The sequence below is a fragment of the Hypanus sabinus genome, chromosome 2 (genome assembly GCF_030144855.1).
Source record: "Hypanus sabinus isolate sHypSab1 chromosome 2, sHypSab1.hap1, whole genome shotgun sequence".
NCBI lineage: Eukaryota > Metazoa > Chordata > Chondrichthyes > Myliobatiformes > Dasyatidae > Hypanus > Hypanus sabinus.
The window spans coordinates 77902574-77927142 of NC_082707.1; the positions used below are offsets into that span (position 1 = coordinate 77902574).

The 24569-nt window shown below is 40.9% G+C and overlaps 1 protein-coding gene and 1 non-coding gene across 3 annotated transcripts in view; both read right to left on the reverse strand.

The window, feature by feature from the left end:
• ppp2r3a (protein phosphatase 2, regulatory subunit B'', alpha) overlaps positions 1-24569 on the reverse strand; it is a 343519-nt gene that overhangs the window by 10547 nt on the left and 308403 nt on the right. For both annotated transcript variants that reach the window (XM_059948908.1, XM_059948916.1), the window contains 6 exons: positions 23042-23198; positions 20306-20354; positions 19282-19371; positions 11615-11790; positions 3055-3173; positions 147-253 (listed from right to left, as the gene is read on the reverse strand). In XM_059948908.1, coding sequence (XP_059804891.1) covers positions 147-253; positions 3055-3173; positions 11615-11790; positions 19282-19371; positions 20306-20354; positions 23042-23198 — 698 coding nt within the window. The remainder of the gene's footprint in view (positions 1-146; positions 254-3054; positions 3174-11614; positions 11791-19281; positions 19372-20305; positions 20355-23041; positions 23199-24569) is intronic.
• Positions 8976-9079, reverse strand: LOC132390643 (U6 spliceosomal RNA). Its single transcript, XR_009510962.1, has one exon. It is a non-coding gene; the product is annotated as a U6 spliceosomal RNA (small nuclear RNA).

The following is a 24569-nucleotide window of genomic DNA, read 5'->3' on the forward strand; positions in this document are numbered from 1 at the left end:
AAATTAACTTTCAAAAGTTTTGTTTTGCATTTATCCTTTGGAATCAGTAAAGTCAAATGTTAAGATTCAAAAGCAATGAATTAAGATGATTTTCTCTATAACACCAGGTGGCATTAATAGAATGGCTAATGTAGAATGGCACTTACCCTTCCTGTAACTGTTCATTGGCAGATTCCTCAGCAACTAAAATTTCATATTCTTCAGCTGCATATTTGTCCCAGTCTGAAGGTTCTGGACCATCACTGTCAATGTCCTAAAAGGAACAAAAGGCAACAGAACATAGAACATTACAACACAGTACAGGCCATTCAGACTACCTTTAAACCTACTTTCTAAAATCAATCTCATCATTCCCTCCAATTTTCTGTCATCCATGTGTTCGATTATCTAAGTGCACCTTAAATATCCTTAATGTATCTGCCTCTACCACACCCCTGGCAGTACTGTCCACACACCCAGCAGTCTTTGTATAAAAAACTTACCTCTAACACCCCGCCCCTATACTTTCCTTCAATCACCTTAAAATTATTAGCTATTGCTGCCCTGGGAAAGTTCTCTGGCTGTTCACTTGAGCTATGCCTCTTATCACCTTGTACACCTCTAGCAAGTCACCTTTCATCCTCCTTCAGACCAAAGAGAAAAGCCCTTGCTTGCTTACTCAATCCTCAGAAGACATGCTCTCTAATCCATGCAACATCCTGGTAAATATCCTTTATACCCTCTCAAAAGCCTTCAAATATAACCTACCAAGTGAATCACTTTACAATTCCCCAAGTTGAACTCCATCTGTCACCTCTTCGACCCAGTTCTGCATCTTTTTAATGCCACACTGGCAACCTTCTACACTATCCATAACTCCACTAACCTTCACGTCATCTGAAACCTTACTAATGCATCCTTCCACTTCCCCATCCAGGTCATTTATAAAAATCACAAAGAGCAGGAGTCCTGGAACAGAACCCTGCAGAACACCACTGGCCAATGACCTTCAGGCACAATATGCTGCATCTACAACCATCCTCTTTCTTCTGTGGGCCTACATAAATATATTTTCTGAATGAATCTACCATGGGAAACCTTATCAAACACTTTACTAATATCCACATACGCCACACCACTGCTCTACCTTCATCGATGTACTTTGTCAAACCCTCAAATTCAATTTGGCTTGTGAGACCTGCCCCTCACACAGCTATGCTGACTATCCCTAATCAGATTATGTTTCTTCAAATGCTTGTAAATCCAGTCTCTAAGAATCTTCTGTAATAATTTGTTAACTTCTGAAGTAAGACTTACTAGTCTATAATTCCCAGGGTTACCCTTACTCTTGAACAAAGAAATAACATACCCCACCCTCTAATTATCTGGTATTGCTCCTGTGGCTAGTGAGGATGCAAAGATCATCACTAAAGATGCAGGATTCTTTCCTCTCACTCCCGCTAGTAACTTGGGGAGTTCCTTCTGGCCCCAGGGACTTATCAATTCTAAGAATTTTCAGAAGTTCCAGCACATCCTCTTTCTTAATGTCAATGACTATCCACAGATTAAATCCTGACTTCAAAAAAAATGTATATAGTTTTAAAAGTATACATACAGCGCACTAAATTTATATATTAACAAGCAAGCCTACATTAATATACTATTAAATGTGCTAGAAATTTTGGAAACTTTCAGTTTAGGGGGAAAAAAGCAATGAATAATTTAATCAAGAAGTTAATGTTATCAAAAAAAGGTACTTAAGGGTACAAGTTTACACTAGGTTATAATTACCCCTTTTTTTTCCCTGTTGTAGATGTTACTGGAAAGCAAACTAAAAATGTTGAGAGACTGAATACGGGAGTTGATGTTGTGTGATATGCTTCCAGAATAACTAAATTCCAAGTCGAGAAAAGTAAGTTTGGTTCTTTATTACAAAACCAGCAAAGACATGATCTTATAGTGATAGAAAAACTTACAAAAATTACCGACATCGCAAAAGTAACAAAGTAAGGACTCCAATTATCATTCAACAATTAGCAAGAGCACCACTGGAGACCTAGGATGTGAATCACTTCCCACACAAACAGCTCATAGCTCAAGTAGCTGCCTTTACCAAAATATAGCCAGTTTGTCACCTGTGGGTGCTTGGATTGGAAAGATGAACAACATAGAATAATACAGCACTAGAACATACCCCTTTGCCTAATATGTTATACCAGGCTAATGTAACTAGTAAATACCTAACTAAACTAATTCCTCTGCTTACACAACAGCCACATCCCTCCATATTCAAATGCCTAACTAAGGACCTCTTAAACATCATTATCGTATCTGCCTCAACTATCACCCCTGGTAGTGCCTTCTAAATCACTCTGTTCAAAAAATGTTTCATGCAAAACTCCTTTGAACTTGCCCCTTATCAAATTAAAGGCATACCCTCTGGAATTAACAAGTATTATAGTAATAAGTATTATAACAAATTAGAGTTCTGTCGGATACACTAACCTGGGGACCACATAGTTAACCCTATGTATCTGTTCAGAGATACTGCCCAGTAACAGGCCCTTCTGGCCCAGGCAGCCTGTGCAACCTAATTACACCCAAGTGACCGATTAAACTGTATGTCTTTGGAATGTGGTAGGAAACCGGAGCGCCCAGAGGAAACCCACACGGTCACGGGGTGAATATACAAACCGTGCTGCTAATCTTGACTAAAATTCCAATGCTGCCATTACACTTACCCTTTCAGTTTCATATATCAGCGCATGATAAGGACCAATCAGTGGAATCAGTTTATCTATCAGTGTCTGCTGAGGCATCAGCTACTTGTGTCAACAATCATTCTGCATAAATCTTGGTAATGATTGCCAGCAGGTTATGAGAGCGTTCATTTACATGCCAAGTAGTATGACGAATATTCTTATAATATTAAACAAACTACCTAGCTTCTGCTTTCTCAATAGGTACAGATCAGAAATAGTCTCAGATGCTCAAAAGCATTCTCTGTCTTCAACTTAAATGCTTTTTCTTCTCTATTGTTAAGTTACATTGCACAGTTGCCCCATTCATGGTTACCTTCTGCACAGCAAATGGATCTCTCTGTTCATGGTCCAGATACTTTTCTAAGTTGAAACAGGTGTCATAAAAAATGTGGGCCATTCGGCACCTCTTTAGATCTCTCATGGTTATTTTACCTGGAGTGAAAAATGATAATTAAAATAAACCAGGAAAACATTAGTAAAACTACAAATATATTTTCATTAACAGATCACTTGCAGCTATAGTCTCAATCTTGGCACTGCATTTTTTCACCCATTCATAAAGTTGTCAATAAATTTCCTCAGCTGACAATAGGACGTTTTTGAGCGTCCATGTTTAGGTGAAATGGTGGAAATGTTCAGGAGAAAATCCTTTTTTTCCCTGAAAGTAGGACTGGCAGAAGATGTCAGTAAATAATGAACAACACTGCAGCTAAACTTGATCTTATACTCATTCAATACTGATATATGTAGGGCTACAGCAACTGGGTTGCGGATTATAGAGTGTAGGCAGAAGGATTAGTTCAATAAGGTGCTTAATCAGTTCAAGCACAAATATTGTGGGTCAAATGGCTTTTTTAAGCTGTACTTTTTCTATGTTCTAGAACATAGAAAATAAAACAGTACAGCAGCAGAAAAGGCCATTCAGCCTACAATGTTGTGCCAAACCAGCTAAAAAGCAAATCAAAGACACTCAAACACTCATTCCTTATACCTACACCATGTTCATATCCCTCCATCTTCCTTACATCCATGTGCCTATCCAAATCTCTCTTAAAACCCTCTAACATATTTGCCTCTACCACCACACCAGGCATCCACTCTGGGAAAAAAAGCTCCAACCCTCACCACCCCCCCCCCCCCCACCTTCAATGCATGCCCTCTGGTATTAGCTATTTCAACCCTGGGAAACAGATATTCCCTGTCTGCTATACTTATGCCTCTCATAAAACCTCTTTCCGATCTCCCCTCAGCCTCCGGCACTCCAGAGAAAACAACCCAAGTTTATCCAGCCACTCATAATAGCTCATGCTCTCTAAACCAGGCAGCATCCTGGTAAACCTTTCCTGCACCCTCTCCAAAGCCTCCATATCCTTTCTATAGTGGGGTGACCAGAACTGTAAGCAATACACCAGATGTGGTCTAACCAGAGTTTTATAAAGTTGCAATGGAACCTCTTGACCATGATGAGCTACTGGAATAACAATTCCAGCTAACTCTGGTCAAGGTGGAGCCAGATGTGATGTTGTGGTTCAGATTTTTTGGGCACCACTTGATGAGTTAGGATCAGATTAAGAAGGGGGATGAAGGAGTGTTAGAGGTCAGGGGCAAGAGCCAGTGCCCATTGTGATCATGGCTTAGATTTACTTGTTTTTCTTGTTGGGGAACAGCATGGGGAGTTAGGGGTCAGGTTAAGGTTTAGGGACAGGAATGAGAGAAAATGAAGAGTAAGGGGCAAGAGCTGTGTTTGGAGTCCACATTGGAATGCTCAGCAGTTGAAGGTCGTGATGCCAGTGGTCATGTCAACAGGCGCTTTGGAAACCAGCAATTTCTAGGTCACTGAATTCAAGCTGTAGGTCCATACGAGTGGGGCTCATGATGACCAGTGACCTCTAGGCCACTGGAATTAGAGGTCCAAGCAAGTCCAGAAATCAAGGCCCAAGGCACTTTGTAGTTGAAGGTCAACAACCCTGAACTTTAGAGTGGTCGAGGCCTGAAGGTGAAACCCATCATCAACCAATCCTGGGGTCAAGACTCAGAGCTCAGTGAAGTCCAGAGGTAGAAACCCCCAAAGATTTAATACTGAAGTCAGCAAGTCTGGAGGTAGAGGGCAAGTCCAAGCAAGATACTGGAGTTTGGAAGCCTGATATCTGCATGTCTAGGAGTCCAGGTTCAAAGACAGGCGGTTGGAGGCCTGATATCTCCATGTCTTGGAGTCCAGGCTGAAAGGTTGGAGGCCTGATGTTATGGAGTTGGAGGCCAGTGTGTGTGATGCGTGAGAGGGTGGGAACGAGGCTTGTTTTGCTGTTGCTGACTGATTTTGTTCTGTGTTGTGCTTTTGTTGTGTAGAACATTTCAGGCATGCAATGTTGGCACCAGAATGTGGGGCAATACTTGGGCTGTCCCCAGCATATCTTGAGTGTTGGCTGTTAATAAAAATGACACCTTTCACAGCAGTGTTTTGATGTTCATGTGTTAAATAAATCTGAATTTGAATTCAGCAGTTGAGACTTCAGTCATGTCTACTTGACTGTAACACTACCACAGCAATGGAGCACCACAGACCACCTCAAGTACTACAATAAACTTGTCTCAGATTGTGTCTTTTTTTTCTGCTGTCTTTTTTCTACTCTCTCTTTACTGACTCGTATAATTTATGTACGATTTATACTCTGTTTTTGATTCTGCTGGAAGCAAGTATTCATCACACCTGTACATCACTGTACTGGGGCAGGTGGCTTGATGTAACTCGTCCACAGGATGTTGCTGATGAGGGATGGTCCACAAGCATGGAATAAACAAGGGATCCACTTTCCCTCCATCAGTCATTAAAAGCCTGCATATCTCAGTAAGTTAATCTGGCCAGGAAGTAGTATTTAAGAGAGAAAAGGTTTAGACTGAACACAGCACAGTACTCATCCCATGATGTTCTGCCAACCCTTTAACCAACTCTAAAATCAATCTGACCCTTCCACATAGAACATAGAATAGGACAGCACATTACAGGCCCTTTGGCCCACAATGTTGTGCTGACCCTCAAACCCTGCCTCTCATATAACCCCACCACCTTAATTTCCTCCATATACCTGTCTAGTAGTCTCTTAAATTTCACTAGTGTATCTGCCTACACCACTGACTCAGGCAGTGCATTCCACGCACCAACCACTCTCTGAGTGAAAAACCTTCTTCTAATATCCCCCTTGAACTTCCCTCCCCTTACCTTAAAGCCATGTCGTCTTGTACTGAGCAGTGGTGCCCTGGGGAAGAGGTGCTGGCTGTCCACTCTGTCTATTCCTCTTAATATCTTGTACACCTCTATCATGTCTCCTCTTATCCTCCTTCTCTCCAAACAGTAAAGCCCTAGCTCCCTAGCTCCTAGCACATAGACTTCCATTTTCCTTTCAGAGAGCATAGAGAGTAACGCTGTTCACAGGAGAAGTAAATACAGTATGCTGGGGCGCCACAGTAGTGTAGCGGTTAGCGCAATGCTGTTACAGCACAGGGTGGACGAGTTTGGTGTTCAATTCCAGCATCATCTATAAGGAGTTTGCATATTCTCCCTGTGACCACGTGGGTTTCCTCCAGGTGGTCCGGTTTCCTCCCACAGTTCAAAGGCATGCTGGTTGGTAGGTTAATTGGTCATTGTGAATTGTCCTGTGATTAGGCCTGATGGAACAGATGGCTTTGCTGGCAAGTTTGCAGTTGATACGAAGATTGGTGGAGGGACAGGTAGTGTTGAGGAAACAGGTAGGATGCAGAGACTTAAGACAGATTAGGAGAATGGGCAAGAAAGTGGCAAATGAAATACTATGTTGGAAAATGCATGATCATGCACTTTGGTAGTAGAAATAAATGTGTGAACTATTTTCTAAACAGGGAGAAAATCCAGGAATCTGAGATGCAGAGGGACTTGAGAGTCCATGTGCACAACACCCTGAAGGTTAACTTGCAGGTTGAGTCAGTGGTGAGGAAGGCAAATGCCATGTTAGCATTTATTTCAAGAGGTCTAGAGTACAAGAGCAAGGATGTGATGCTGAAGCTTTATAAGGCATTACCTTGAGAATTGTGAACAGTTTTGGACCCCTCATCTCAGGAAAGATGTGCTGGCATTGGAGAGGGTCCAGAGGAATTTCAAAAGGATGATTCCAGGAATGAAAAGGTTTTCATATGAGGAACATTTGATGGCTCTGGGTCTGTACTCACTGGAATTCAGAAGGATGGGGAGGAGATCTCATTGAAACTTTTCAAATGTTGAAAGGCCTCGACAGAGTAGATATGGAAAGGATGTTTCCCATGGTGGGAGAGTCGAGGACAAGAGGGCACAGCCTCAGGATAGATAGGCTCCCTTTCAAAACAGAGATGTGGAGAAATTTCCTTCGCCAAAGGGTGGTGAATTTGTGAAATTTGTTGTCATGTGCAGCTGTGGAGGCCAGGTTGTTGGGTGTATTTAAGGCAGAGATTGATAGGTTCTTGATTGGACATGGCATCAATGGTTACGGGGAGAAGGCTGGGAACTGGGGTTGAGGAGGAGATAGAGAAAAAGGATCAGCCATAATTGCATGGCGGAACAGACTCAATGGGCCAGATGGCCTAATTCTGCTCCTATGTCTTATGGTCGTATAGGCTAGGGTTAAATAGTTGCTGAGTGGGGTGGCTTGCTGGGCTGAAAGGGTTTATTCTGCACGGTATCCCTAAATAAATAAATAAATCCAAGTGAACAGAGAGTAGAGAAGCTTCAAGTTCTACTCTACCACTGGAAGCAGGATAAGCAATGCAGGGAGAGGTTAATGACCTACTGGTTTGTAATCTAGAGTATAGACAGGAATGATAAAAATGTTTACATAGTTCAAGTAATCCTCTGCTTAAAGTACATTTTGAAAATGTTGTGCAGATGTATAGGAGCAGAATAACACCATTTGTCCTATTGAGTCTGCTCTACCATTCAATCACGGTTCACTTTCCCCTGTAACCTTTAATACCTCTACTAATCAAGAACCTATCAATCTATGCCTTAAATACATTCAATAACGTGCCTTCTGAGGCAACAAGTCTCACAGAATCAGAACCTTCTGGCTGAAGAAATCCCATCACATCTCAGTTTCAAAGGGAGGGATTGCCTAAGAAGACTAAAGGGAAGAAGGTTTATTTAATGTCCATAAAGATAATGTGATAGCCTAGGAAATATTAGAAAATCTTTTAAGAATGCTTGCATGAGCATTACTGGATACAAAGCACATACAAGCACCGAGCCTGGTGCCAAACCAGTATATTGTAAAACCAAACCAGTGTCACATTCAGTGAAAATTGAGAAATCTCATCAAAGCAGTGCCAGGCAAACTAGAAATGAATTGAGAGTGACTGGATTATGTTGTAAACCAAGTCAGCAGGACTGTTATATCAGTGGACTACCATAAACTGAGCCTTAACCAAGTGATTAGTGTCAAAGTCCTAGTCTGCCCAGTGTCTTCTCTATTGCTGATTGTGAAAGACCTACCCTGATTTAATCTCAATCTTTTCTCATCAGTATTCAAATTTCCACTTAGCATTACAGCTGAGTTTTTCCACCAGTATTTTTCTCCTGCAAGAAGTACTTGTTTATTTGTTTAAATACTTCAAAAGGTGAGTTAGCAGAATTGCTTTTATTTGTCTCCCACTGAGTTGTTAGGATGTGAACCTTAATTTTGTTTCCACTGAATGAGGCCATGACAAACCCAAGTGCGTTCAAAGTCAGTGCACCATGTGCTGCTCTGCTGGGATGAGTCTTGTGATAGTATGTGATGTTACGTGACACCTTAACAAGAAGTTAGCTAAACTTGTCTCTTCAAGACATTCTTAGAATTGATACTTTTTTTCAGTTGCACTGTTAGAAGATCGATGATATTAGGGATTTAATAAATGTTTGATATGGTTGCACCTAATAATACAATCAAAACACATAAGGCAGGAATTAAGGCAATTAGTCTGACACCATTTCTTTGGGTAATACCTTGATTCTATGCTCTGCTGACATGCATGATGCCCCAAGACTGACTTCAATCCATTCAAACAATAGAAATGTTGGTATAACACATACAACAGGCTGGAGGAACTTAGCAGGCCAGCCAGCATCTATGGAAAAGATTTCCAGCACCTGTAGATTTTCTCGTTTGTGGTAAAAAATAATTGTTGATGTTTTTCTGACAAAAATCAAATGTAAATTCTTTTTTTTAATTTTTTTATTTTTTTTTTATTTTTTTTAAAAAAAAACGCTTCACGAATTTGCGTGTCATCCTTGCGCAGGGGCCATGCTAATCTTCTCTGTATCGTTCCAATTTTAGTATATGTGCTGCCAAAGCGAGCACATCAAATGTAAATTCAATAAGTGTAGTCCACACCCCTGTCAAGAGTTGGCTTTTGTCAAACTTCATGCACTATCATGGATTTTTCTCTGATTGTGTGTTTTATTCTTCAGTCTTTTTGCTACTCTCTCTTTACTGTTTTTTTATAATTTATATACTGTGTATTTTCCATACCTACAACCCCGTGGTGTAGATGGAGGTAAGGCTTTCATTGCACCTGTACCTCACTGTACTTGTGTAAATGACTTGTCTTGACTTGCCTAGACAATGTTGTTGTTGAGCGATGGTCAACATATCAAACCCCTGTCAGTGTTTCCTACCTCCAGGAAATAAACATCATTTGGTCCACTTTCCTTCCATTGGTCTTTAAAGGCCTGAGCATCCTCAGCGAGTAAATATCAAAACATATTTCTTAACCTTGTGGGAGCAGGATAAGCTACAGCAAATGGATGCTCTGGCACTAAATAGTGAACTTCAGTACATAATTTCTCCTGTTCAATACTGGTATTTATATGTAAATGGGTGAATGAGTGTTGTGAATATTTAACAGTGTCATATAAGTAGTGTAAGAACATGCTAGTTGTTAATCTGCAATGATGTGAACACCCAAGGTTTAAAGCTCTTGGCAGCTCCCCAAGACTGTGATAAATAGCACCTATAAGTATTACAAGTGTTTGAGGTAACCGGAAAATGAACTCAGCCTTTAATCACTGTGTCTATGTGAAACACTTTTCCAGAGGTAAAACAGCATGCTATATTTGCATGTAAATATGAAAGGATGTTATGTGGGTATGTAAATGTGATGACATCATCACGTACGTGACAAAAGCACAAAGTACTTGGCCTCAGTATGAAATGAAGCTGACACCTATAATTTGAAGCTCCACAGGTCATTACAGATAGCTGTGCAGCACCAAGCTCGTAGACCACTTCTAAACAACATTGTTAGAACACTGGTTTGAAATCAAACTCGCTATACCAGGAACTGAATGCTTTCAATAGCTCTCTGAAACAGTAATATCGTTTCCTAGAAGGCAAGAAAGGATATATTTTCAATTGAAAGACAGAGGCATTTGACCAACTCAGTGGAGAAGCTGTTACTTATCACTCTGCACTAAACCAGCAAAAGCTGGTTAAAATTACATAATTTAGTCACACTTAACATACTTCAGAAACAAATGGTTTAACCTTTATAAATCGTCATTACATTAGACTATTATCCATTTTCACCACTTCTACAAATTTGATGAAAGTTGGCATCTGTTTCAAAATACAGGTGAGGGACATAGGACATAGAAAATCTACAGCACATTACAAGCCCTTCAGCCCACAATGTTGTGTCGACCGTGTAATCTACTCTAGAAACTGCCTAGAATCTCCCTACCGCATAGCCCTCTATTTTCATAAGTTCACATATGACACACATGGGATAAAAAGAAGTTAATTACTAAAACACAAAGTGGCATTTATAATATATCAGAATTCAAATGTTCAAAATACATTTATTATCAAAGTACATATATGTCACCATGTACAACCCTGAGATTCATTTTCTTGCTGAAGTACATGGTAAATCCAAGAAACGTAATAGAATCAGTGAAAGGCCACACCCAACAGACAGACAAACACTGTGCCTAAAAAGAAATAATAATAATAATAAACAATAAATATTGAGAACATAAGATAAAAGAGTCCTTGAAAGTGAATCCATAGGTTGTGGGAACAGTTCAGTGATAGGGCAAGTGAAATTGAGTGACGTTATCCTTACTGGTTCAAGAGCCTCATGATTGAGGGATAGTAACTGCTTCTGAACCTGGTGATGTAGGTCCTGAGGCTCCTGTACCTTCTCTCTTATGGTAACAACGAGAAGAGAGCACATCCTGGGTGGTGGAGGTGCTTGATGATGTAACTGATTTCCAGTGACACCATTCTGTGTAGATGTGCTCAATGGTGGGGAGGGCTTTGCCCCTGATGGACGGGGCTGTATTCATTGCTTTTTGTAGGATTTCCCATTCAAGGGCATTGGTTTTTCCATACCAGGCTGTAATGCAACCAGTCAATACACTCCACCACACATCTACAGAAGTTTGTCAAAATTTTAGATGTCATGTCGAACCTTCGTAAACTTCTAAGGAAGTAGAGGCACTATCATGGTTTCTTCATAAATGCATTCATGTGCTAGGTCCAGAACAGGTCCTCTGAAATTATGATACCTAGGAATTTAATGTTGCTGACCCTCTCTGCCTCCAATTCCCTGATGAGGACTAGCTCATGGACCTTTGGTTCCTCCTTCTGAAGTAGGCAGTAATCAGCTCCTTGGTCTTGCTGACATTCAGCATTAAGCTAATCATTCATTACCACTTTCACAACAGTAACTACCAGTTTTCCAAAACAACGTTCCAGGAAAACACTGATATTGAAACATATTCACTCAATTATGGTTGACTATTCATTTTCTGAAGTGCACTCCCTTCGGAATTTTGCTCCCTGCTAACAGAACAAGATTTACAGAAGTGCTCAGGTGATGCAATTACTTACCTTCACACTCTGGTTTTACTAGATCCAGCATCTGACAGAGGAGATCGTGGAACGGCAATGGCTCGATACCCATTCCCTCCATTCGTTCACATTGCTCTTCGTAGAAGTATTCTAGTTCATACATGGAGAGCACCCCATCCCCATCAATATCCATGGCCCGGAACCAGTATTCCATGCTGGAAGACAGTGAAAACAGGTCCTTACTACCTTATATGCAATTGTTCAATGTTAGAAGTTATTTGCTTCATGGTCAGAAATTCTCTGGGTTCAGGTTCCAATCCATAAAGTGAAACACAAAAATTTAGACTCATACTCTAGTGCAATACTGAGAGAGTACAGCATTGTCAGAATGTTGTATTTTGGCAAAATGTTAAGCTTAAATCCCATACTCTCTTTCACACAAATGCTTAAGATCCTACGGGAGAATTTTGATGCAGCTAGGGAATAATTTCTGGTATTCTGCCTAACATGTATTTTTCAATGAGTAATTTGATAGATTACCTGGTCACTAGCCTGGTGCTGCTTCTGGGAGCTTGGGAACATTTTTTTCTGCACTTCTATTGGTGACTACACTGAGAATGTATTTCACTGTGTGTGAACTGCTCTGGGATGTCCTGAAGTTCTAACTGTAATTACCAAAAGTTTCCTTTTATTAATATGAATTAATTTTGCCCTAATCTGAAAACTTTGTTAGGGAACTTTGTCGCTTAATCTTTAGCAAAACTTCATTATTATTGCCTAACAGCCATTTTCCCCATTCTCACTATTTTCCTATTGATGAAATCCATTTAAATTTTTAATGAGTTAGAAATACAGCTGGATTTAAGGTTAAGATTTTTATAGCCCTTGTCTGATCCAGGATAAAATGATGTGAATTAAAATTATAACGGGTATTCACTGTGCTGGGCAAGGGGGTCTTTTTTTTTTGCCAAGCTCAGCTTTCTATACACAGCAGTTGACACTTGTAAAGATCAAAATGTTGTTTGTGAATACGTTAAACTTCCTACTTATATACTTTGTTTAGCTGCTGGTTTAGCTGCTCCAGGATTGTTTTCAGGCAACCGACTGGCAGGCCCTCTGTGAGCCTCATGGAGAGGACATCGATGGGCTCACAGAGTGCATCACTGGTTACATCAACTTCTGTGTGGACTGCAATGTTCCGGCAAGAACTGTCCTTTGTTATTCAAATAACAAGCCATGGGTAACAAGGGACATTAAGGACATCCTGAATGCTAAAAAGAGGGTATTTAGAGATGGAAATAGGGAAGAGCTGAGGACAACACAGAGGGACCTGAAAGCCAAGATCAGGGAGGCTAAAGACAGGAGGAAGCTTGAGTGGAAACTCCAGCAGAACAACATGAGAGTGGTCTGGAGTGGGGTGAGGACCATCACTGGGTTCCGGCAAACCAGCAACAGAGGAGCTGAAGGCAGTGTGGACAGGGCCAACGAACTTAACCTGTTCTTCAACAGATTTGACACTGTGGCCCCTGCCCATCCCCCACATGATTCATCTGTTGTCAGCCCTCAACCAACATATACTCCACTCTCCCCTCTTACCCCTCCTCACAGCTCTCGTGACTACACCCCTCCCCCACCTGAAACCACCACAGTGGGCTTCACAGCTGAACAGGTGAGAAGACAGCTGAAACGTCTCCACCCAAGCAAGGCTGCAGGCCAGATGGTGTCAGCCCCAGGGTGCTCAAAGCCTGTGCCCCCCAGCTACGTGGAGTACTTCACCATGTCATCAACCTGAGCCTGAGTCTCCAGAGGTTTCCTGTGCTGTGGAAGATGTCCTGCCTCGTCCCTGTACCAAAGACGCCGCGCCCCAGTGGCTCCAATGACTACAGACCGGTGGCATTGACCTCCCACATCATGAAGACCCTGGAGAGACTTGTTCTAGAGCAGCTCTGGCCTATGGTTAGGCCACACTTAGACCCCCTCCAGTTCACCTATCAGCCCCAACTAGGAATTGAGGATGCCATCGCCTATCTGCTGAAACGTGTCTACGCCCACCTGGACAAGCCGGCGAGCACTGTGAGGGTCATGTTTTTTGACTTCTCCAGTGCATTCAACACCATCTGCCCTGCTCTGCTGGGTGAGAAGCTGACAGTGATGCAGGTGGATGCTTCCCTGGTGTCATGGATTATTGATTACCTGACTGGCAGACCACAGTACGTGTGCTTGCAACACTGTGTGTCAGACAGTGGTCAGCAGCACTGGGGCTCCACAGGGGACTGTCCTGTCTCCCTTTCCCTTCACCATCTACACCTCGGACTTCAACTACTGCACAGAGTCTTGCCATCTTCAGAAGTTTTCTGATGACTCTGCCATAGTTGGATGCATCAGCAATGGAGTACAAGGCTTCGGTGGGAAACTTTGTCACATGGTGTGAGCAGAATCATCTGCAGCTTAATGTGAAAAAGACTATTTAGCTGGTGGTGGACCTGAGGAGGGCTAAGGCACCGGTGACCCCTGTTTCCATCCAAGGGGTCAGTGTGGACATGGTGGAGGATTACAAATACCTGGGGTTACGAATTGACAATAAACTGGATTGGTCAAAGAACACTGAGGCTGTCTACAAGAAGGGTCAGAGCTGTCTCTATTTCCTGAGTACACTGAGGTCCTTTAACATCTGCCGGACGATGCTGAGGATGTTCTACGAGTATGTGGTGGCCAGTGCTATCATGTTTGCTGTTGTGTGCTGGGGCAACAGGCTGAGGGTAGCAGAGACCAACAGGATCAACAAACTCATTCGTAAGACCAGTGATGTTGTGGGGGTGGAACTGGACTCTCTGACGGTAGTGTCTGAAAAGAGGATGCTGTCCAAGTTGACTGCCATCTTGGACAATGACTCCCATCCAGTCCATAATGTACTGGTTAGGCACAGGAGTACATTCAGCCAGAGACTCATTCCACCGAGATGTAACACTGAGCATCACAGGAAGTCATTCCTACCTGTGGCCATCAAACTTTACAACTCCTCCCTAGGAGTGTCAGACACCCTGAGCCAATAGCCTGCTCCTGGACTTATTTCCACTGGGCATGATTAACTTATTATTATTTAATTACTTATGGTTTTATATTGCTTTATTTCTTCACTATTCTTGGATGGTGCGACTGTAATGAAACCCAATCTCCCTCCGGATCAATAAAGTATGTCTGTCTGTCTGTTATAAACAGGAGCCAGTCTTCAGTTCTAAATGTAAATGGAAAGCAGTAATAAGTTTGAAGTTAAAAACACAGCATTGAAAACATAAGAACTGTCCATATAATACACTTGCTGGCTTCAAGCATGTGAGCTAACTGCTGAAGAGGTGCAATATAAGACAGTGGGTAATTTAATTTGGCTAGTTTCAAATCAGACAACACTATCTAAGCTGTTTAATTCAAGGAAGCTTGTAGCCAACATGGATAATATCACTTAGCTATTTAATAAGTCTAACCCACTGATTTTCACAGCTACCTGGACTATACCTCTTCCCACCCTGTCACTTGTAAAAATGCCATCCCCTTCTCTCAATTCCTCTGTCTCAGATGCATCTTCTCTTAGGATGAGGCTTTTCATTCTAGAATGAATGAGATGTTCTCATTCATAGAAAGGTGCTTTCCTTCCTCCACCATCAATGCTGCTCTCACCTGAATCTCCTCCACTTCGTGCACATCTGCTCTCACTCCACCATGGATAGGGTTCCTGTTGTCCTCAGCTACCACCCCACTAGCCTCCGCATCAGGCACATAATTTTCCATAACTTATGCCATCTCCAACGGGATCCCACCCACCCCAAGCACATTCCCCCCCCTTTCTGTTTTCCTCAGGGATCGCTCCGTATGATTCCCTTGTCTATTCATCCCTTCCCACTGATCTCTCGCCAGAACTTATTCTTGCAAGCAGAACGAGTGCCACACTTGCCCCTCAACCTCCTCCTTTATTACCATTCAGGGCCCCAAACAAACCTTCCAGGTGAGGCGACACTTCGCCTGTGAGTCTGTTGGGGTCATCTACCATATCCGGTGCTCCTGTATATTGGTAAGACTGACATTCATTGGGAGACCGTTTTGCCAGGCACCAATGCCCAAAAAATTGGACCCCCCCCCCCCCCCACCCCCGGTGGCCACCCATTTCAATTCTACTTCCCAATCCCAGTCCAATATGTCAGCACGCGGCCTCCTGTACTGCTGTCAAGAGACCAAAGTCAGGTTGGAAGAACAACACATTATATGCCCTGAAGGCATGAACATTGATTTCTCAAACTTCCAGTAATGGGCCCCCCCCGCCACCTTCACCATTCCCATTCTCACCATATGCCCTTATATCACCAACCTCTGGTGCTCCTCCCCCTTCCCTTTCTTCTACGGCCTTCTGATATCTCCTAATAGATTCCCCCTTCTCCAATCCTGTATCTCTTTCACCGAACGACCTACCAACTCTTTACATCATCCGCATCCCCTCCTTCCCTAGTTTCACTTATTACCTACTCTCTTGTACTTCCTCCTCCCCTCCTCCACCTTCTAACTCTGACTTTTCAGCTCTTTTTTCCACTCCCGATGAAAGGTCTCAGCCTGGCACGTTGACTGTTTACCCTTTTCCACAGATGCTGCCTGGCCAGCTCAGTTCCTCCAATATTTTGTGTGCATTATTTTGATTTCCAGCATCTACAGACTTTCTTTAGTTTGTGATAAGTTGGAAAGCTTGCCAACTGATGGACCCAAGTGAATCTGCAGATGCTGGAGATAAATAAAAAACACAAAATGCTGGCAGAACTCAGCAGGCCAGACAGCACGTATGGGAGGAGGCAGTGACGACGTTTCGGTCCGAAACCCTTCATCAGGAGTGAAGTAACATGGGATGGTCGAGGGGGAATAAGAAGTGAGGGGAGGGATGAAGTAGAGAGCTGGAAGTGATAGGCTGGAGGGAAATGGGCTGGGGGAAGGTGGAGAATTATGGGAAATAAAAGAGAAAGAAAGGTAGGGCTGAGGGGCAGATTGTAGTGAGGGGGGAAAAAGAGAGAAAGAGAACCAGACTAAAATTATAGGTAGGGATGGGGTGGGGGGGGGGCAGAGGTATCAACGTAGTTCTGTGAGTTGATGAAGTAACATGGGATGGTCAACCCCTGCCCCCCCCCCTTACCCCATCCCTATCTATAATTTTAGTCTGGTTCTTTCTCTCTCTTTTTCCCCCCTCACTACAATCTCCCCCCAGCCCTACCTTTCTTTCTCTTTCATTTCCCATAATTCTCCACCTTCCCCCAGCCCATTTCCTTCCAGCTTATCACTTCCCAGCTCTCTACTTTATCCCTCCCCTCACTTCTTATTCCCCCTCGACCATCCCATGTTACTTCACTTCTGATGAAGGGTTTCGGCCCGAAATGTCGTCCCTACCTCTTCCCATAGATGCTGTCTGGCCTGCTGAGTTCTGCCAGCATTTTGTGTTTTTTTACTGATGGACCATTTGTTTAAAAGGTATTCAAAAGAATATCATGTGTATGAAGTCACGCAAGTGTCAGAGAAATAGTATAAATTTTGAGAGAAGTTCAGACGTTTTAGGAATGCTAATAAAACGACAAGAAGCCTGACAGAAACAGTGTGAATTAACGTTCATCCCTCTGCCTTTGAATTCTACAATGGATGACTGGTTTGTCTGCCACTCATGGGTACATTTGCCTTTTTAGCTTCTTGGAATTACACGTGTTTTGGAATTCCTTTTGTGTTTTAGAAATGGTTTGTAATTTGGAAGTCTTTAATAAGACAGAAATCTCCTGAGTTTTAAATGTGTTTCAAGAACGTTGTTTGAAGTTAAATGTGTATCACCAAAGATATGTTTAAACTATTTTGTTAGCCGGTAGGGAGGGGGGCCCACCGTTCAAACAGCGGATATTGGCAGCTAAGCTTGATGTGGAGGATAAACATGGAAGTGAATTAGTCTTGAAGATTGGGTAGCTACAGTATAGCCTCCCTTTAGTGAGAATACCCGTGGCTATATATATCCAATAGGGCTTAAGGTCTTCATCTGAGTTTAGAACTTCGTGATCAGCAAACTCAATATCATCACAAACTGACCTTTTGTTTAAAGTCACTAACAGGAGTTTATTACAATAATCACGACCTGCTCAACAGCATCATGGAAACGGAGGAAAATGGAAACAGAAGTAGACTATTGAGCATAGAAGTTAGAGTACTGCTTTGCAGTGCAAGTGAGCTGACTACAATTGTGCATTCCTCTGGGTGCCCTGCTTTCTTCCACATTCCAAAGACGTATAGGTAAGTAGGTTAATTGGTCACATGGTATAATTGGGCAGCGTGGGTTTGATGCGCCATATGCACCTGTTACTGTGCTGTATCTATAAGAATACTAAAAACTTGCTGTACCATTCAATGTACTCATGGTTCATCATCTTTCCAACTACGATACTGTCGCTTTCTCCCCATACCCCTTGATACCGCATGTCTAAAAACTACATCTTTCTTAAATATATTCAATCACTCAGCTCCCACATTTAATCATCTTTTTGCTGAATAAATTTCTTCACCTCCCAATTCAGTTTTCCTACTGAAAGTTCAAAGTAAAATTTGTTATCAGAGGACATACATGTCACCACATACAACCCTGAGATTCTTTTTCTGCGGGTGTACTTAGCCCATCTATAGAATAGTAACTGTAAACTAAACATCAGGAACTGTAAACAATGTGCAAATGCAGATATAAATAATGAGCATGAAATAACAATATAACAGAGTCCTTAAATGAGTGTAGCTATCCCCTTTTGTTCAAGAGCCTGATGGTTGAGGGGTAGTAACTGTTCTTGAACTGGCGATGCAAGTCCTGAGGCACTTGTACCTTCTACCTGATGGCAACAGTGAGAAAAGAGCATGGCCTGGGTGATGAGGCTCTTTGATGATGGATGTTGCTCTTTTATGACAATATTTCATTTTGATGTGCTCACTGATTGCAAGGGTTTTACCTGTGAGGTACTGGGCTGAATCCACTAACTTTTGTAGGATTTTCCACTCAAAGGCATTAGTGTTCCTCTAGCAGGCTGTAATACAGCCAGGCAGTGCACTTTCTACCAAGCATCTATAGAAGTTTGCCAAGGTTTTCGATCACATTCTTGAGGAAGTAGTGCTGCTGTTGTGCTTTCTTCGCAATTTTATATGACGGGTCCAAGACAAGTCCTCTGAGATAGTGGCACCCAGGAATTTAAAGTTACTGACCCTCTCCACCTCTGATCCTCCAATGATTACTGGCTTATGGACCTCTGGGTTCCCTCTCCTGAAGTCTACAATCAGTTCCTTGGTCTTATTGACATTGAGTGAGAGATTGTTGTTATTACACACTCAGTCAAGTTTTCAGTCTCCCTCCTGTATGCTGATTCATCACCCCCTTTGATGCAAACCACAACAGTAGTGTCATCAGCAAACTTGTATATGAAGTGGATAACTTCCCACTTATCCATATTATTTTGCACCTGGTATGTATTTGTTACTCACTCAACTTGTCCAAAGTACCACATTGTCTCACCCAGATAACATAGCAGAAACAGTACTGTTTACTGACAACTTCTCAAGTTCAAATAAGGATGTGCAAGAAATACTGAACTTAACAATGAAGTCAATATCTCATGGACACATAATAAAAAAGTGTAAAGATACTAAGAGTCGGGGAAAATTACCTTGTAGGATTCTTTTTATCTTCTTCTGAAAGCAGAAACCATACAAAATCAGCATAGCTCATTCGACCTTCTCTCTGAACACAGTTTCCCCTGAAAATAAAGGAAACCAGAGCTATCTTAATTACCCAAATCAAAGCTGAAGTCTCTTTTCAAAAGGGAAATACAAAATGGGTCTTTAAAAAAAAACTAAAATCTCCAATCTATTCTCAAGACCAGGGCAGATACACCTGACTTTATAGGGTAAGCTCCTTACAAGCAAACTGATAGTCTTTGCACTGTTATAATCTCCATTTATGATCACTTTATGCAAGCAACAGAAAATCAATTTGATTTTCCTTATTGTTGACCCACCAAGTCGGGCAGCAGGCTGCCCCCTCATATAAAGTGGCCACAAGACTTGCAAAGGTTTTGGAAAATCAGATGAATGTTACCCCTGCAATATTACTATATAAATGATTATGTTTTTATTCCTCATATCAAATGGATTAAAAACTGTTTTAAAACAAAATAGTTAATCATTCTTTTTAAATGGAGAGATCCACTACATAGAGAAATGTGCCATACCGTTGACCATGTGCATGGACTATCAAGCACCCATTTGATACAGCCTCCTTTACCAGTACTTGACCTGCAGCTTATACCTTGGCAATTCAGGGACTTCATGAACTTCGACAGTACCTGCCTCCACCACATTTTCAGGCACTGTTTTCCACAATGCAACCAATTCTAGGCAAAATAATTCTTCTTCAGAGGTCCTATAAAATTATTTTGCCTCATCTTCAACCTATACCCCCAAGTCTTTAACACCACTGTATGGAGACAAACTGCGTGTGATCTATCTTATCAATGCCGGTCAAAATTTTGCATTCCTCTATCAGGGTTTCTCTCATCCTCCTGTTTCATTCATGCATATTTATTAATTACCTTCTCAAATAACACAATGCAGCTCCATCACAGTAACACTCTCCATTTTGAACTCATTCAATGAAAAACCTTAATTATATTAAAAAGATGTTATACTTACCTTGTGACTGCTCCAGAGAATATCCTTTCAATAATTCTATTAGAGATGGCTGTGGAGAAATAAATAAAAAGCCAACAGTTCATATTTTGGACACTGTGGGCATTAAATATTTAGGCCTTCAATAAGGGATGAAGAGCTCAAAAAGCATCTCATCATCATTCAAGATTTAAGATTCTTTAATGTCATATCCAGTGCACAAGAGTAAAGAAGAACAAAGTAATTGTTATTCCAGATCTGATGTAGCACAAAACACAGCAAGTTTAAAAAAACAACACAATAATAAAAGCAAACACAGTAAGTATAAATACATTAAATTATTTATATAAATGGAGTGACTGTACGTCCATAAAGTGACGCTATTCTGGATTTAAAGTGACTGACAGGAAATGCTAAAGAAATGGTGGTTGGGAGTGTGGGTTAGTGGGTGGAGGTGCAGATCAGCCTTACTGCTTGGGGAAAGTAACTGTTTTAGAGTCTGCTGGTTCTGGCTTGGATGCTATGTAGCCTCGTCCCTGATAGGATTGGGGCTTGGCTAAGGCAGGAAGCCCAGTGGGCTGGCCTGTACGGGAATACTGAGAGAGAAGGCAGCTTCAGCTCACATCTTTAATGGACCTATCTGTATGCAAACAAAAAAGGACAATGGTGACTTTATCCTTTCATAGTTTTAATGCATTTAAAGTTTATTAAGTAGCATTTAATCAAAAATCAGTGGTAATAGTTCTGGCTCTAATTTATTTTGACAGCATGGCCTGTCTCACATAAATCTTATAATTAATCTTCACAGCACAACATTAAGGCTGACATTTTGAACTCACTTTGACTTTCATCAAAGCTCTCAACTAAGCTTTTCTTCAAACATTTTAAGCATTGATATTGGGTTAATATTTTTAACCAACAAGTCCACGGTGCTGATTGTGGGTAAGAGGTTAAACTATTTACCAAAGGTTTTCCTTATTCAGTTAATAACTGAGAGTAAAATAATGGCTGAAATAATTATGCTGGTACTCCATTGGCAGATGTTCTGGATTAAAAAAGAGAAATTCACTGTTTCATCTGTCAGACATCATTGGGTTTACCTGATACTATAGTAGACAGAAAAAAAGGAAGGAAATTAAGGCTAAAACTTGCAATATTTCCTCAGAGATTTAGCAGAGAGTTTCAATGAGAGCTAAAATGAAGTGACTTCAAAATGTCAACTGTGAAGCTGCATTGTAAAGATTAAACTTGAGGATTTATATCAGGCATCCTGTGCAGTCAAAATCAATTTGAGTCATAGTCATTATCACTGATTCCTTGATGAACTGTTACTTGTTAAAATTAGAATGCATTAAAACAGGGAAAGAACAATAAATGAAAAACAATTATTTGTTTAAATTACTGTTAGGTATTTTCCAGAAGTGATTTTCTGGCTTTTATTTCTTTTGTGATTTTGTTGATATTAGATTCCATTATTAAACAGTTTTATTTTTATTTATATTTTAACTTCTTAGAAACGTTGTTGTGAATTCATGCCCTGTCTGTGGCACTAACTGGAATTTAAGAGGCAGAGCACAATATATAGATAATTGACATGACATATATAGCATCACTGACTGGGGATAAGTACTGTATTTATACAATTTTCCTTCAGAATGAGAATTCAATTAAAAGTGCGAGTGGAGGCAAAGTTGTTTTATTCGCTTAGCTCTTCTGTTTTACTTATTTAGGAATTCAGTGTGGAAAACAAAGTTGCCACAAACTCTAGCCAAGCCTTGAATGTGCCTATTCACATTATATTACCCAAGACTTAAGAAGTATGTCTGATAGAGAAAAGGCCATTTATCCAAATAAATGTATTTCATCCAGACCCCATTTTTATTAGCCTAGTACTAATTATGGTGGAACTTCACCATAAACAGTTACATTGTGATAAAAAAACTCTAAAAATATTGATTAAAATCATCTTAATTTTGTTCCAACTGTGTCACAAGGTTGCTTTATTGATATGGAGCTTGCCAGGGAAGCTGTACGACAGGGGTCCAAGTCTTAAACATATGTGAAGGCCAGTTAATTTTAATTCCTAATTTCTGTGTGAGCTGGAGTGATCAGAAATGGACCTTCAATCACTCCCCCAAAGAAAATTTCAATCCTCCTTCTTTACCACACCCTCCTCCCCCCATTCCCTCTTCTTCACCACGAGCCACAATAGTCTTCCATCCTGCCTGATGATTATTTATTCAAACCTCTTTGTTATCCTCATGGTATATTGATACCAGGTTTAGTTAAGATCTGAAGACTGAACTATTTAAACGAACTACATTCAGTTAAGCATTTCAGGCCTGTGTTTGAGTTTTAGAAGAAAATTGGTGGTCACCCTTCCAATCTCAAGCTTGCCAGGTTAAAATTGGAGTTACTATATTTTGTTAAAAAAAAGCAAATCACCTTGAGCTACAACTAATAATCCATCATCTAAAAATTGTACTGAATCTGGAGGCAAAGACAATGTGATCTCAGGCAAGATTCTGATGAGCAGTCGCTGCATGTGTGACCATACTTTGAACATTGCTCACTACTATCAAATCAAACAGAGCAAAAATGAGTTTCATAGTTGGAAATAAAATAGAAGATACAGCAAAACTGTAACAGCTAAAATTTGCTCAATAAAATTTTAAAAGGTCTATGAATATATTTAACTATTACACAGAATAATAAATAAAAATTAAGATAAATTGTTATGTCAGTTACAGAATTGCTTACCATGGTCATTGTGTCTGGCCAAATCCTTTTGGTCAACAAAGAGGTCATGGTCAGTGTCTAGTTCCCAGAATTTACAGTAAATAACATAGAAATGCTCATAAGAGAAGTAGTCCGTAATTTGGTTTATGTCATCCTCTTCCTCTAGGAGGGCAAGAGTCTAAGAAAACCAAGTGACAAAAGGCAAATATTAGCAACAAATCAGTTGCCTATAATTACACTGATCCTGCATGGCTTGCAGACTTTTAGACAAAGGCCTAAACTTTCTACCAGTAGAGAATAACCAGTGAGGAGCTCTCTGTGGGGCAAGTCATCTCTGATATCCATACCTGCATATTATGGTATGGAAGCCTGAGATGAGCTGGAGTTCAATGCCAAGATTCCTGCTTCAAAGCTGGACTCACCGAGAATCCTGCAACACTAATACCCCGTGAAGCCAGATACAATGCATGCAAATGAGTTTCCCACCTCATTTGAAAAAGTTAAGTGTTCTGGGAGACTTTCCTAGTTTAACTTAATGATTTATAAATAAGCTTATACCATATGAATGTGCTTTAGGTAAAATGATTATTTTAGACTTTTCAACAATTTAGAAGTTCTTTATTGAAGTGTTTTTGAACTATTTTCGTGAATCTCCATTAGAAAAAGCCTAAGCTGTTGAAAGGCCATCAGGGCAATACAAGGACGAGTCTCAGAATCGGTTCTGGTTGATGAGTCAGCTGTAACAGGAAGATTAAAACCCCACAGAAACACAAGGATGCATAAATAACTGTGGAAATAATGTAGGTGGCAGTTCAGAGTAGTGGACAGCGCTGGGGGAAGCATCACCTTGTTTTAGTTAGATAACCTCTTTGCCGTTCTAATGCAATTAAAGACAGATTTTCCAATCTCTTGTTCTGGAATGTGATTTTTAAAAGATCAACTATAGGATTCTAAACCAGCCACCACAGCTGATGTGGATGGAAAATTCCAAAACTGCTCAAATTAACACTCTGGTCATATAAAGCAGACGTTGTTCCTATACTGTATACATTTCCCACATTGTCTTATGATGTAAGAGACAATTCCACTTATCAGAGCAATCACATTCTACTTTCCACATTCTTATGACATAGGGGACAATTCAGTCTATCAGAAAAGTCACATTCTTACTACTTATTTGTTGGTAAGGTATTCACTCTCACATGCCTTGATTCTCCTATCACCCACCTGTACTTGGGATAATTTATCCTAGCCAATTAACCGACTAAACAGCATGTCTTGAGGAATCTGGGAGGAAAATGGAGCACCCACATGAAATCTTTGCAGTAACAGAAAGGACCTACAAATGCCACAGAGAACAGCAGACTTTGGGTCACTGAAGTGGCGATACAGCTGCACTACTTGCTGCAACACAGTGTCATACCTTGCCATTTGTTGTATGATTTCAAAAACAGTCAGATAGTAACAAAAAAAAACAATCATTCTTGATTTACTTTCTTGCTCCATTTTCTCTTCCTCAATCTGCTCTTTGGCCGCCATGGTAACCTAG